This window comes from Mastacembelus armatus, chromosome 20 (genome assembly GCF_900324485.2).
Source record: "Mastacembelus armatus chromosome 20, fMasArm1.2, whole genome shotgun sequence".
NCBI classification, from domain to species: domain Eukaryota; kingdom Metazoa; phylum Chordata; class Actinopteri; order Synbranchiformes; family Mastacembelidae; genus Mastacembelus; species Mastacembelus armatus.
In genome coordinates, this window is record NC_046652.1 from 951,356 (window position 1) to 967,037 (window position 15,682).

The 15,682-nt window shown below is 43.3% G+C and overlaps 1 protein-coding gene across 1 annotated transcript; it reads right to left on the reverse strand.

Moving 5' to 3' along the window:
* Window positions 1–514: 514 nt before the first annotated feature.
* Window positions 515–15,425, reverse strand: LOC113121458 (NACHT, LRR and PYD domains-containing protein 1a-like). Its single transcript, XM_026291977.2, is given in 11 exon segments — window positions 515–718; window positions 806–919; window positions 6,167–6,356; window positions 6,358–6,436; window positions 6,554–6,768; window positions 7,102–7,157; window positions 7,513–7,592; window positions 8,218–8,267; window positions 8,868–9,041; window positions 13,219–13,395; window positions 15,230–15,425. Coding segments are annotated over 11 exon segments (1,428 nt in total). The 5' UTR covers window positions 15,343–15,425; the 3' UTR covers window positions 515–538.
* Between the last annotated feature and the right edge of the window lie 257 nt (window positions 15,426–15,682).

Consider the following 15,682-nt stretch of genomic DNA (forward strand, 5'->3'; position numbering starts at 1 on the left):
AGCAGCTGGTTCAGAACTGGTTCTGACACGTCTTGAACAAACTGGGCCCGAACTGATGATAACAAGATCTCTGCTGACTGACCCTGAAGGCTCTGTAGATTTTCATTTCTTGGAGCAGCATCTGAGGAACAAGCAGGATAAGGACTTTTATCAACTTGTGTCTCACTCACACATTTCTACCAGGCTACACTGGGGTGCAGGTCTGGTCAGTCAGAATGAGGAAAACATACGTGTCCTGTTCTGGAGGCCTGTGGGGTAAAATCAACAACACAGTGGCAGGAGGTCAGACCTGCTACGTTCTGCTACTAATGGGGTTTTAAAGACAGCTAAAGGGAACAAGAAGAGCTGGAGATGATGAGTTTCATCTACAGAACATGGTCCCAGTACAGACAGACATTTATTCCTGCTGAGAACTGACCTGGCTGAGTGTGGAGCTCCAGTTCTACCTACATTAACATGCTTTTTACAGACTGTCAAAGCAAACAGATCGAAGCTGTGATACTGTGATGATCAAAGTGACTTTGCTATGAGGTCACCATCAGCTGGAGTGATGCTGCAGGTGGACGAAGACTTTACCAGTCAGGTAAACACTGCTATTCCAGACTTCAGTATTTTCGTGGTCTTGGACTGTTACAGCCACTGTGGTTGTGTTTATAGGCAGGTGGATCTGAAAGGATGGGTGGTAGTTTGGTCCAAAGTCCAAGTCAAAGTCTTGTGTCTGAAAAGCAGAAGCACAGTGAAGGTGTGTTTATAGTAGTACCCTGAAAGGTGTCAGCATGTCACAGGTACTATTTCAAATACTCACCACAGGCTGTATTAAACAGGCCTCCTGACAGTCAACTCTGTAGCTTTGGCCCTTGATGAGTCTACATTTGGAAGGGACCACGATGTTCTGAGAGTCTTGGTGCTGGGAGCTCACCTTAAGACATAAAAACAGAAGATTTATCAGAGCTGATAAACAGGCCAGTCTGATTTGATCACAGACTTGCCCCTCTGACCTTGTTTCATTACACACTCTATGAGGGACTCAGTCTTCTTTTTACTAGGACCAGTTACTGTCTCACCCATAATCATCTTCATCTCAATGTACTCTGCTCATGTAACTTCCACATGATCTGTTGGCAGGTCCAATGTTAAATTCTTTAAGCTGGGGGGTTGTGTCTTTGCTGTGGTGGCACCAAAACTCTTTGTTAGTCTCCTTGTCAATGTTTGTTTAGCCCCTTACATGTCTGTCCACAAGAGCTGAAGACTCATCTTTCCTCTGATCCATCCTAGGTTGATGCTGCCCTATTACTTCTCTTCACCTTTGTTTAATCTGCTTATTGTTTTAGGCCTCATGTTTCATATGGACCACAAGGTGAACAGGTTTAAAAGTTTGACTGTATTGGATGATTTACTTCTAGAATCTGACTGGTTTGACAGAAGGTGCAGTGTTGGTTCTACTCAAACATTTAACAAGAGACACGTTGCATCTTTTCAGGCTGGGATCAGCTCGTGGCTGCAAGAAGACGTCTCTTCTTGGGTTTGTGGCTGCAGCCCCGAGCTTCACACAGACTTCTTTATTTATAGCAAACAAGGTTACACAATAGTTGCACAGAAGACCTTTAACATATATCACGTTCGCTTTAGAAACAAGGAAACTGGCTTTTGTCCCTATAGATTCATGAGGTTCAAACAGGGGGGCACTTGGTGTCACAAGTTCCTTGCCCCTGAGCGGGTCTGTTTCACTTCCTAAACGCATACATTCTTTCAACATATGCACAACTGACATGTGTTGAGCGGTCAACATTCAAAGCAGTCAAAAGTTCAATTACTCAACAAGATCATATGTACATTTACTTATAGCAGTGAGTAAATTCTATGATAAACAATTTAGACTTTTGATCCTAACATTCCCTCCTGTTTGACGCTCAACACATCAGTTGTATATGTTTCCCTAAGGGATTTTCCATATTCAACGTCATAAAGGTCAAATGAGATGGTGTCAGGTAATGGAGGTTGGGCGAAAACCTTCAAAAAGGGAAAAATTCCCAACCAGCCTACAGCACCGCTGTACGACTCCCTCATGGGTCCATCCTTCTAAAATACTAGTAGTAGTACGATTTTCAGCACAGATGGTAAGAGTGAACCAAGGGTCTGCTCCAGCTGCGTGGAACATGTGGTGTTATCAATGACTTCTGTGTTAACAGGACAGAGAGTACTTGCTGCCCCTAGGCACAGAATCAGCCAGTGGAGAGCCATAGCTGGGAGTAAGGATCAGATGGTCTCTTCGGCAGCCAAGGGTTTTGATACCGGCTGACTTCCACCTTACTCGGCTCCCAAAGGCTGTAATACTTTACAGTGGCTCTGGTGAATCCATGTAGGTCTCTCCTGGATCTTTACTGCAGTGGGAGTGGTCAGGATCACTGTATAGGGCCCCTCCCACTTGGGAGTGGACCAGGCCTTCCTTTTGATGACCTTTATCAGGACTTGGTCACCAGGCTTAACTCTCTGCACCTGTGGAGACAAAACATCTCTTGGCAGATTATTTGCACTCATAACTTCTCTAGTCTGCAACATCTTACTCATCCATTCAGCTAGAGTAGTTTCCCCTTGAGGCTTTTCACACACATTCTCACAAATGGGAAGTGTAAAAGATCTTCCATAAAGGATTTCAAACGGGGTCAGGCCTTTGTCTGTTGGCGTGACCCTCATGTACAGTTTTACCAAAGGGAGACATTCCACCCATGTTCTTCCTGTTTGCTCCATTGTTTTCCTCAGTCTCATTTTTATAGTGCCATTAGTTCTTTCTACCAGGCCTGCACTTTGGGGATGGTATGAACAGTGGTTCTTCAGCTCAAAACCCAGGTGCTTAGACATCTGTGTAACTACTTCATTCACAAAATGTGGACCATTATCACTGTAGACTCGCTGTGGGATTCCATGATCCGGAATAATGTTTTTACACAGCGCTTTAGCCACTGTCAGTGCATCAGCACTTTTGCTGGGCACAATCTCAACCCACTTAGAGTATGCATCTATCAAAACAAGACAATACTTGTATGTCTGACATTGTGACAACTCTATAAAATCCATGTGAATAACTTGGAATGGATAGTCCGGATTAGGGAATCTCCCTCTCTTTGGTCTGAGGTTTCCCTGTGAGTTATGCTTACAGCAAGTCAAACAGGATTTACAAAAATTTTTTGAGTAGTTATTAAAACCTGGTGCATAGAAATACTTTTCCACTGCATATACCATCCCTCCTGTTGACACATGGCAAGGCCCATGCGTCAAAATAGCTGCCGTATGAAAGAGACTTCTAGGCAGGCAGAGTTTATCTTTTACCTTAAAAAGATCCTGCTCTATCATGGCCCCTTCTTTGAGCCACAGCTGTTGCTCAGCAGGCGGGGCACGCTTTTGCATGTCAGAAAGAACTTCAGTATCAATAGGTTGATTGATGTGTGCAAGGAGGTACAAGTTGCATTTGCCAAACTGGCCTTGGGCTGCTGCCTTAGCAGTAGCATCAGCTTTGGCATTACCCAATGAAATAGTATCTGCTCCCTGCGTGTGCGCTGCACATTTACAAACTGCCACTTTGGCCGGCAACTGGATTGCTGCAAGGAGGTCTAGCAACAGCATAGAGTGCTTTACTGATTGCCCACTGGCCGTCTTCATGCCCCTTCGGGCCCACTGTGCAGCAAAGAAGTGCAATGTGGAGAAAGCGTACTGACTGTCTGTATAAATAGTGACACTTTTCCCTTCTGCTAACTGGCAGGCTTGTGTTAAGGCAACTATTTCCGCTGCTTGTGCAGAGAAATGAGAAGGGAGTTGACCTGCAACACAGACTTCCTGTTGAGACACCACAGCGAAACCACACGTTTTCTCCCTTATCATTCTTAAAACAAGAACCGTCTACAAACCACACTTCCCCTTCAGCTAAGGCTACATCCTTCAAATCACTACGAGGTTTACACATCTCCTCAGTGTTTGTAATACAACAGTGTGGTGTGCCTTCCTCAGCTGTGGGCAATAATGTAGATGGATTGAGTGTAGAGCATCTTTTTATAGTCAAATGTGGCTGGGACATTAGCCAGGGGGTCACCCAGGCCTTTAACTGCGTCTTCTAACTCTTTACATGACCATGGGCATCTAACTAAGAGGAGAGGTTTGTTATCTCCACTTACTCCAAAATGAGGATTAGGCACCTCAATTGCAGGAAAAATGCTAGTCGGGTCCGTTGGTGGCCACGGTGGGGGATCAGGTCGTGGTCCCCATGGCTCATCTCGTTTGACCATGGCTGACAGTTCTGTCTGTACCTCACCGTAAGGGCCATACTGCTTTCCCGACCGTGAATGGGAAGGACTCAGCCAACCAAACCCGAACGGGAGAGGTGGAGGAGGAAGAGGGGGAGCGGAGCCTGTAGACGAACCTTGAGACTGCGGTTCCGTCGCCTCCGACTTGGCCTTTGGTGCTGCAGTCACCTGTGGCCCTCGGGCCGCCAATTCCCCTTGGGCTGGCTTAGGCTTCTTTTTCTTATCCTCCTCCTGCTGGATAAGTGCTAGTGGCCTCCCAACAAAATCAGCAGGGTCCTCTTGGAGCGCTGCTATGAGGGATTTCTTATCTTTCCTTTTCTGTCTGCGCTTCTCGGCTTGTTCCTGCCACTTTACTGCTTCAATAAGCTGAAGTTTAAACTTATCAATTTTCTTAGGTTCTGCTATAGCCACTTCTGCTTTTAACTGAGTTACCAATTTATCGCATGCGCAGGTTTCCAATTTTCCTGGAAACTCATACTTCTTCTCCCATTCCCCTAAATACCTTGCGGATCCAGGGGAGTAAGTGTAAGTGTAAGTAAGTGAATCCCCAGCCAATTGGGGTTTACTGTTTCCCTTTCCCATAGTTGCAACTTTTGGCACAAGCAAACGATCAGTCACAACAGCATGGGGATCGTCCACTGTATCAAGCTTCTACAGGTACTAATTACCTGCGGATACAGCCGTCCACCACACCCAACTTCTCAATTTTTACTTGTGCCCAACAAATAACACACAGTTTAAATAGGTAGTGACACTGTTCTACTCAGCCGACAATAGTCCGTCAACTACCATCAGTCACACATTCTCATTCACTCACACGTGTTTCAGTATCCCTGATACTTTCTTTTCGTCCCAGACGAATAGCGCTTTTCCTATTTAAGTGTCCCTGACACTTCTATGTCCCAGACATAGGGTTCGTCCCTGACGAACTCTTGCAGCTGCTTCCTAGTGTCCCTGACACTGCTATGTCCCTGACATAGGGTTCGTCCCGGACGAACTCTTTCAGCTGCTTTCTAGTGTCCCTGACACTGTATGGGGTCCCGGACCCCCAACCACGCAGCTTACCCCAGCTCAGATGTGCGTGTCTTCTGGCTCGGCTTCCGTCAAGCAGAAACGATGGAGAGGACCAACGTTGGAGAGGAACAGCCGACCTCCCGTCGAATTCACGAGGGTGGGTTTTCACAACCTCCTACCGAGGCTGACTGTGCACAGATTTCAGCGTCCTGTCCTCACTGTCCTCCTCTTCACCCTTGATGCCGTATTGGAAACCGGGCGGAAACACCAATAAATGTTGGTTCTACTCAAACATTTAACAAGAGACACGTTGCATCTTTTCAGGCTGGGATCAGCTCGTGGCTGCAAGAAGACGTCTCTTCTTGGGTTTGTGGCTGCAGCCCCGAGCTTCACACAGACTTCTTTATTTATAGCAAACAAGGTTACACAATAGTTGCACAGAAGACCTTTAACATATATCACGTTCGCTTTAGAAACAAGGAAACTGGCTTTTGTCCCTATAGATTCATGAGGTTCAAACAGGGGGGCACTTGGTGTCACAAGTTCCTTGCCCCTGAGCGGGTCTGTTTCACTTCCTAAACGCATACATTCTTTCAACATATGCACAACTGACATGTGTTGAGCTGTCAACATTCAAAGCAGTCAAAAGTTCAATTACTCAACAAGATCACATGTACATTTACTTATAGCAGTGAGTAAATTCTATGATAAACAATTTAGACTTTTGATCCTAACATGCAGTGCCCTCAGTCTGCTGACTGACGTGAATGAGAGAAGACAGAAACAGGGAAAGAAAGAACAGAAAATAGAGAAAGTCTGGTCTACAAGTGAAGCACTAACATTTCAGAAACCTTTACCTCCTTCAGAGGGATGTTGCTTGGCAGGAGAAACACATTGAGGTTTTGTTTCTGGGTTTTTTTGGGCAGTGGTTGGCAGAACAGCAAAACTTGGCCACTAACTGGTGACGTGTTGTTCCAAAGCCTATTCCACAGATCCTTGACCAGGCCAAAGGCAGAGAGATGAGGGACTTTGACGATCACATGTGTCTGTGATCTCCAGCGGCTCGAGAACGCTCAACCCTTCACCAGTGATGTGGACGACAGACAGCAGGTCTTCAGAGAACAGAGCTGAGACAGCACAGAACCATTAAACATCAGCTTTACTGACAGCAGTACAACAGTGTGGCTGCTGGGGTGGATGTGGTTCACTACGACTGTTGCTGGCATGAAAGCTTCAGCCTGTACCTTCCGTTGTTTCACAGTGTGGGAGGTGGAGCTGACCAACAGCATCCTCTGGACACTGGATACTGAACAGGGGCCCTGCAGCCACTTTACCGCCTGGTTGGAGGAGCCTTTCATCCCACTGGATGGTTCTGTACAGTAGCTCCGCCTCCTGAGCCACAACAAACACCAGCCCAGTCTCAGTACACTGGAATGCACCTGGACCAGGACACCTGAACCTGTAGGACACAGAAGAGTTGAATGATGGCAGCAGGCCTGGTGAACCATATGTTTAACATGGACAAGTTGTGCTGATCCTAAATCTTTGCTGACAACACAAACAAATCCCTGACCCATACACAAATACACCATATGACTTAAAGTCACAACAGCAGGAGGGAAAGTGAAGAACACAGGCCATCTCTGAGAGTGCATGGGGGGGAGGCTGAAACCTAATCACCTCCAGCTGTGTGACTGATGAATCTATGTGCAGTGTCTCTTGCTAAAATCAAAGAGAAATACAAGCAGTGACAGCAGGTAAACAGGGTCAAGTCTTTTTATTCTGTCATCACCTGTAGGAGACACATCCAGGTCCAGTTTGCAGTTCAGGTGTGAAGCTTGATGGAGGCTGGAATTCAGAACAAAACATCAGCTGTGTTATTCACAGATACTGAAGACTTGAACTAAACCACTGTAAAAAGGTTTCAGCAGACTGTCCATTCAGTCCACTATGATGGAAGATACTACGTTTAATATTCCTGTAAGTGTAAAAGACAAAGTTCTAAAGAGGAGAAGGCAGCTGCTGCTACATAACATGTGGTGAAGAGCAACAGCTGGAAATATGTTTGCAGAGGTCACAAACACATGAAGACCAGGACAGGAGTTCAGTCCACACTGTGGACACAGTCCAGCACAGCAGAAACCCTGGGATGGCAGAGAGTCTCCATCAAAACCTGCGGACAGCAACAAGGTTTTATTCTCACCATCAGCGGCTCTGTGTCGTCCTCACACACATCGGGTTTTGTCTCTGCTGTGTTTGGATCCAGCTTGACATCAGGGACACCTGATGGAAGAAGACACCAGGAAGACTTAGTGTCTTCATTAGGGTCCAACAGCAGCAGCTCAAAGCTCCTGGTTTTCTACTGGCTGAGTATCAACCTGATCACAGGTGTCAGAACATCTGCATCTGTGTCATCTTCACCTTCGTATTTTCTCTACAACTTATATGGAAAACATCTGTAAACATCTGTACAGTCTGACAGCTGTTCCAACGTTTACACCTTGGTCTGTAATATGGACATGCAGGCTGTTTGTAGCTGCAGCCAGATGTTCCAAATATCTTCTAACTTACAGAACATCTGGAAGGTTTTCACAGTGCTTCACTTTTTCCAGATGTTGTTATGTTCCAGCCTTATTCCAAAATGGATTCAATTCATGATTTTCCTCAAAATTCTTCAAACCATGTCCCAGAATGATGACGTGAAAGACGTTTGTTTGAAATCTTTGTAAATGTATTAAAAATAAAACAATGAAAAATATCACATGTTCATAAGTATTTACAGCCACTGCTAACCACTAATCCACCGTGCTGCCTGATTGTTCCAAATATCTGCTAAGTTCATTTCAAGACCACTTTGTAAAATCAGACTTTAAAAATTAGATGAAGACAATGTTTCAATGTTACTCACAGGATTTGTCTTTGGAAGATTGAATCACTGTTTTCCAATCGAAGCCAAACCTGTTGGAACAAACCTCAGTTAGAAGGTGAGTAAATAAATAATCAGATTCTCTTTTCCTCCTTTTTATTTTCTCCTTCTCTCAGCAGGCGTCCACATACAAAGAGTCATCAAACCCTCAACTAGCTCCAGACAATACACTGCACCACCACACATCATGGATCTGCAACGTGTGTGTTCTGTACAGTCAGTATAGATGACTGTATTGATCAACCCAGTTTCCATGGTGACCAACCAGGCCAAAGTGAACCAGTGTTTGTTGAATTGAAATGCAGGAAATAAGCTCAACCTCAGCTGCCTGACATTGATCTGGATAAAAGACTGTTTTTGTGTTCCTGACTCACTGACTTCATCAGCAACAGTCGTCTTCACATCAACTCAATCACATGATCACAACAAGCTTCTGGCTGATCTGATTGGCTGACTGTTGTCTCTCTCTCTGTCTTTCTGTCCAATCCTGAAGCCTGTCCCTGTTCTCCTCTCACAGCTTCACTGAGAAGGTTGGAGCTTTACAGGAAATCCTGGATCTTTGCTTTGATACTGACTGGGTTTAGTCCAATCCTGCTGAAAGCACCATGGACTGACTCCAGCCCTCTACTGACCTCAGAGTATGCAGGCTACAGTCTGGACTCTGGACAAGATCACACAGCGGCTGCACATCTGGATCCTGCAGGTTGTTCCAGCCCAGGTCCAGTTCTCTCAGATGAGAGGGATTGGACTTCAGAGCTGAGACCAGATAACCACAGCTGGTCCTTGACAAGCTGCAGCCAATCAAACTGTATAAAGAACCAAAGATATGACGTTAGAAACCAAAGTTCCTGCTTGAAAGTGTTGAATGTTTCAGAATGTGTTCAGAGCTGAAGAAGGTTTAGAAAGTAGAAGTTTAGAAAGTGGAAACTCCAAACAGCTGAAGCCAGCAGGATGCAGGTTCAAAGCAGTCCCATCCAAAAAGGGACAAAGAGCTGTCATTAATATGAATGCCAACATGCTGCTGCTTCAATAAAGACGGAGTGACTTCAGCTCTGAAACTCTGCCAGCTCCACCTGTGGCTCCATCTATACAAACTCATGTTGTGCAGCCACATTTCTCTGAGAGGGAAAACAGCCTTTCCCATGAAGATCCTCAGTGTTGATCAGTCTAATATCAGCCTCATGTCTGCAGTTTAGTGTCAGCACAACTTTCACATCACATTCATCTCAGCACACAACCTAAACATGGGGTCTGACCTCAGAGTCTCCAGTCTACAGTCTGGACTCTGCAGTCCACCACACAGCTGCTGCACTCCTGGATCCTGCAGGTCGTTTTCACTCAGGTCCAGGTGTCTCAGATGGGAGGGGTTGGACTTCAGAGCTGAGACCAGATAACCACAGCTGGTCTCTGACAAACTGCAGTTCTCCAACCTCAGTAAAGAAGCAAAGATCAACTTCCTTTTTTCTTATTGAACAAACATGAACAATGAATAGAACAACACAATATTATAAATACAACACAAGTGTCAATAGAAACTGGTCCATCCAGGCTGTTATGATGAAATTAGCTGAGGTGTGAATTGATGTCACATTAACATGAAGAAGAAAGTGCAGAAAGATTAAAAATCTCTGACTTTAATTCAAAGTTATTGTGAGAAACAGGAATTTCCATGTGATGTTTTAAATTCGATTCATATGGAGTTAAACTTTCCAACATTTGGTCATGTTGGGTGGGATTGGTTCATTTGACACAGTGGTGCTCGGTCTTTTAGCCTTGCTAGTCTTGGCCCATGAGGCAGCAACAGTAGCAAGGCAGGTTTTGACGCCACGCAGCATCTTCTTTCTTTAAAGCCAAAATATTTCCACACAACTGACACACTGTTCCTCTTTGGCACTAAAGTTTCCATAGAGTTGGGTTCTGTGGAGCCCGAGGCCACTGGACAACAGATCAAGGTCCAATAGCAACATGTATCAAGGTAATGCTTTGTCTGTCAACTGATCTACTGATTATTAGGCTGCACTAACTGGGACTCCCAACAGGTGAGTCCAAGGTGAATCACTTGCTCCAAATACAATGGCAATATCTAAAAAGGGGCCAATAATCTAGTCCAGGACCTGTTTGGATTTCTGTGTGGAAGAAGCTGTCTGGAAGTTGAGGTTCAGGTTGTGCTTAGGGTTCACCAAGTAGTGCTTCTGGTTTGGCTTTGTCTCCAGGAAATCAATGGAAGTCAATGGAGTGTCCTCTGAAGTGATGGAAACACACCTGTCTTTGTGTGTTCTCAACCATCAATATCAATGATCAAAGAAATATTTCTACTGCATCAAAGAAACTGGATCCATTTCTAAAGACTGAATTTAGCCTCAGAAAAATCCAAAGACAGGAAAAGAAAATCAACTTCAATAGAAGTTCTGTCTGTGCAAACACTGAGTTCAAACAATAATTCAACACTAAAGATCTATAATGGTAACAAACAGTTAGTGAACCGACCTCAGAGTCTCCAGTCTACAGTCTGGACTCTGCAGTCCACCACACAGCTGCTGCACTCCTGGATCCTGCAGGTTGTTGTAGCTCAGGTCCAGTTCTCTCAGATGGAAGGGGTTGGACTTCAGAGCTGAGACCAGATAACCACAGCTGGTCTCTGACAAACTGCAGCGAATAAACCTGAATAAAGAATCAAAGAAGGAGATCCAATGTGACACTGATATTGATGACAATGAGGATGGTGATAATGATGATGACAATTCTTCTTATTTTCATTAGAATAATGAGATGAGATCAACTTGATTAATCCCTGAAGGGAAATGTAGAATGATAATAATGAGAAGAATAATATGAGAACAGTCAGAATAATAGTAATAATAGTCTGACTATATCATGATATTATTGTCAGCACATGGGAAGAGAAGCTGCTTTCCAGTCAACAGCAGAATCAATCTAGTTGATGGCTCATTTAGGAGGAGCAGGAGAACCCCAGTCCCTGTCTACATCCTTGGAGAGATTGTGGACTCCTACAAATACCTTGGAGTCCACATTAACAACAAACTGGACTGGTCAACAATACAGATGCACTCTTCAAGAAAGGACAGAGCAGACTGTTCTTTCTCAGGAGACTCTGTGCTTTTGGTGTGTGCAACAAGCTACTGAAGACGTTCTATCAGTCTGTAGTAGCGAGTGCACTGTTCTTTGCAATTGTGTGCTGGGGAGGTGGCATCAAGGATGGTGAGGCCAACAAGTTGATCAGGAAGGCAAAATCTGTTGTTGGACTGGAACTGGACAGTCTGGAGGCTGTGGCAGAGAGGAGGATGGTGGACAAAATAAACTCCATACTGGGCAATCTTGCCCACCCACTTCATGAGGAACTGTGGCAAATGGGAAGTTCATTCAGCCACAGACTAATTCCTCCTAAAGCCAAGACTGAGAAATTCAAGAAGTCTTTTGTGTCCACGGCCATAAGATTCCTCAATATATAACATACACACACACACCACATACACATGCATGCATGCATGCATGCTTACACATATACACACACAAGCACACACACACACACACACACCCAAAAACAAATAATTACTTTATTAATTACTATCAATTTATATAATTTAAATAATATTAAATTTAATAACCTTAATGACAATAACTGCTGCAACAATTTAATTTCCCTTTGGGGATTAATAAAGTACTTCTTAATCTTGTTCTTCTTCTTCATACTGTCACTGTGCAGCTTTAACGTTTCCTGCTTAAAGTTTGTTGACACAGTTCCAAAGTGCAGCAAAACAATGCATTGAATTGTTCCTCCTTATTCTATCTGAGCCAAGGAAGCTCCCCCAGGCTCTCCTGTCTCCTGTCTCTTCCCTCTCTGCATCTTCTTCTCTGGCTTTATTGGCTGCAGCCTCAGCACAGCACAGAGGTAAAGCAGCAGCAGCAGCTCAGACACTAAACACAGCTCAACCACCTGGACACATGATTTCATCTGTGTGTCTCTGTGCTCCACATGTGCTTTCATTTCTATGGGATCAACTTTATAGAGACGCTGTGGATTTGTTCTTCACAATGAGATTTGGATTAGGGAACAAACTGGGTGGACAGTGTCAGGACCAAAAGCTGCTGGCTTCAGTTCAGGAACAAAAACTACTCAAAGCTTCTTCACACAGCATCAGGATTTGAGGCCTTGGCAATGACAACAGGCTGAGAACTGCTTTCTAATGGTCCAGTCCCAATGCACAGACCAGATCATGTCCTTGTGTTGGGACTGATCCCCACTGTGTCATTGGCCACTAAACAGAAGCTTTGGAATCCCATTCATAGATTGTTGGCAACTCACTGTGTCATATGTTTTCTCTGAGTTTCATCAAGTGAGAAAAATCAGAGAGAAATGCAGAGAAAATCCAACATTATCATCAGCAAACTGATGCTTATTGTGTGGTTTTTGGGACAAAGCAAGACCCAATGTCCACTACAGGGACGTGTTCTTCTCCAAAAAGAAATAGGACTTTGTTTCTCACGTCCCAAAGTCTTCACTTCTATTCCAAAATGGAAATATTCCAACCTTTTTCCTTCTGGCTCTCAAGAGGATGTCAGATATTAGTCTGGTCCAATACTGACATATTGTTGGGATCAAGACTTGGACAAACACTGGACAGTTTCAGTTGAAACAGTTTCAGCTTTGGACTGTTTCCACAGTTTGTTTAGAAACACAAAGGATTCAGAACAACTTCCTGACAGATGACATTTTTGGGACACTCTGTTCTTCAAAGCTTCTATAGAAAGAAACACATCATTATTAATATGACTATTCAATATGAGTGAACACACATTATTGAAGACAGCTCAGTGAAATGAAGTGAAACTGAAGGAATCGTTCTTAGTCTGCTGAGAATAGAAGAACAATGAAAACACTGAATGGAACAACCAACATTCACAGGAGCTTTAGTTGTGGATTCAACATCTAAGATCTACAATAGTAACAGTCAGTCAACTGACCTCAGAGTCTCCAGTCTACAGTGTGGACTCTGCAGTCCACCACACAGCTGCTGCACCCCTTGATCCTGCAAGTTGTTGTTCCAGCTCAGGTCCAGTAATGTCAGATGGGAGGGGTTGGACTTCAGAGCTGAGGCCACGACTTCACAGTGAGTCTCTGAGAGTCCAAAGGCAGAAAGTCTGTGAGGACACATATATTAGAAAAGCTGTTATTATGACAGAGACAATATATTGAGTTGAATCACTTGATGTCAAACAGGGACATGTCCTGTTGTGTCTTCACATCAGTGGTTCAGCTGATCTTCTCTCAGTGGGTTGGACATGAAATAAGAATTCTTCTCACTCTGTCACACTGCACACGCTTCATCTTTGTTCTGCTTTCATCTTGGACAGGAAGCAGAGAAAACTGAGTTCCTTTGGAACTTCCACAACACCATTTGGAACAGCTCAAGGACATCTGGGACAAAATCCAGCTGCTGTCATTATCACAATAAACAAGAGGAACATTATGGTGATGATCACCCAAGTGAAAAATCACACATTTTACCAAGTGTATTTGTGCTTGTGTTGAAACGTAGCAAAAGTACATTTTTGGTGAGTCTCCAAAGTACAAGATTATTCAAAGAGTTACTGAGACAAAAAAAGCAGATTCAAAGGAAATGTTTGCAAAGTATATTGAAATGATCTCATTACTTCATTAGTCATTTAGCAGATTTCTTCAAAGTGCACTTTACTTTCAACAGATTTTGAAGTATATTTAGTGATATTTTCCAAAAGTCTGTTCATGGTTTGTGTTTTTACTTCAAATTGTGTCATTCTCTTCCAAATATAATACTATGCCTCTATTTAACTTGAGCTATATTTCAATATACTTATTTAAAGTACACAATGTATGTGTTCCTGGCTGTGGTAAAGTGGACTCTTGGAAGTGGTCTAATTCCTGTGGACAAAGATTCTCTTCAAAATACTCTTTCATACTACATGTTTACTTCATGTATTTTGGATGTTTGGACAGAATTCTTCTGAGAACTATGCAGAATCCTGAATATCACTAAAATCCATTTTAGTCCCATAGTGGTGCAGCCAAATAATACTTTGACCTCACTAATAGTAAACACAAACTGTTGTTCCTGTTTATTGTTATTGTTGTTACCTTGAATGACTTGTTTTGTTCCAAAGCCCTTAAATGGCTGGATTTAATAGTGTTAGAGTTCAAATCAATATTTGTTGGACTGACGTGTTTTGGACTTTGTGTAGGAGTTCAGATTATTTTCAATCATTTTAGAACGTCTTCAAAGTGCACTGGGCTTTTCAAAGTAAGAGCATTTGAGAACATGCTAACAGGAAGTAGTGCTTTTAGTCCAACATCATTTGACTGGAATCGAAGTAAAGTATCTACATTTCAGACTCAGTGTTTGGAGAATCCATTCAGAGGGCATTGTTGGTGTATTTATTAAACACACAATGATGCTTATAGTGTACTTATATTTACTAGGAATATCAATCCAATATCATTGTGTCTTTTAATGCAATATGTTCAACTTGGTTGCAATTTAACACAAAGTCAGTGGCTCATTTTCACAACAAATACTCAAATACTTTGAAAAATATACTTTGCATACTTTTTTCACATTTCAAACCTCATTCTATTGTATTTCATACATAGTTCAAATGAGTTCAGAGTATATTTCAAGTACATTTACTTTGGCTCAAAGTAATACACTGTCAGTTTAATGTCATTATATGTTTTTTACATTTGCAACAAGTAAACTTCAAATGTTTCATGTATATTTTAACAGTACTGTAGTATTTTGGTCAGCAAAAGTACCCAATAATACGTGTAAAATATGTTTTTCATGTACTAAAGCAGATTTATAGTGCAGCTTCCAGCAACTTCACTGGTTTCATTTTAACACAACTTCAAGTACTTCAAAGTATTTAAAAATTATACTCAATATACTTTTAAAAAATATACAACAATTGATTTTTTTCACGTGGGCACATCTGGACTTACTTAGCCTTTCTGCAGTTCCTCACAGCTGGAATCAGTCTCCGTCGTCCCTGGTCTGATGTGTTGTATTTCCTCAGGTCCAACTCATCCAGAACCTCCTCTGACATCTGCAGCATGTAGGCCAGAGCTGAGCACTGGATCTCAGAGAGACTCTTCTCTGATCTGTTCCCTGACTTCAGGAACTCTTGGATCTCCTGATGGACTGAGTGGTCGTTCAGCTCCATCAGACAGTGGAAGATGTTGATGCTTCTGTCAGGAGAGATATCATCTCTGTTCATCTTCTTCAGGTTGTTGATGGCTCTCTGGAGGGTTTCTGGACTGGTCTCTGTCTGATCCAGCAGGCCTCCTAAGACTCTCTGGTTGGACTCCAGACAGAGCCCATGAAGGAAGCGGACAAACACATCCAGGTGGCCACTTTTATTGTCCAGGGATTTATACATGGCTCCCAACAGGAAG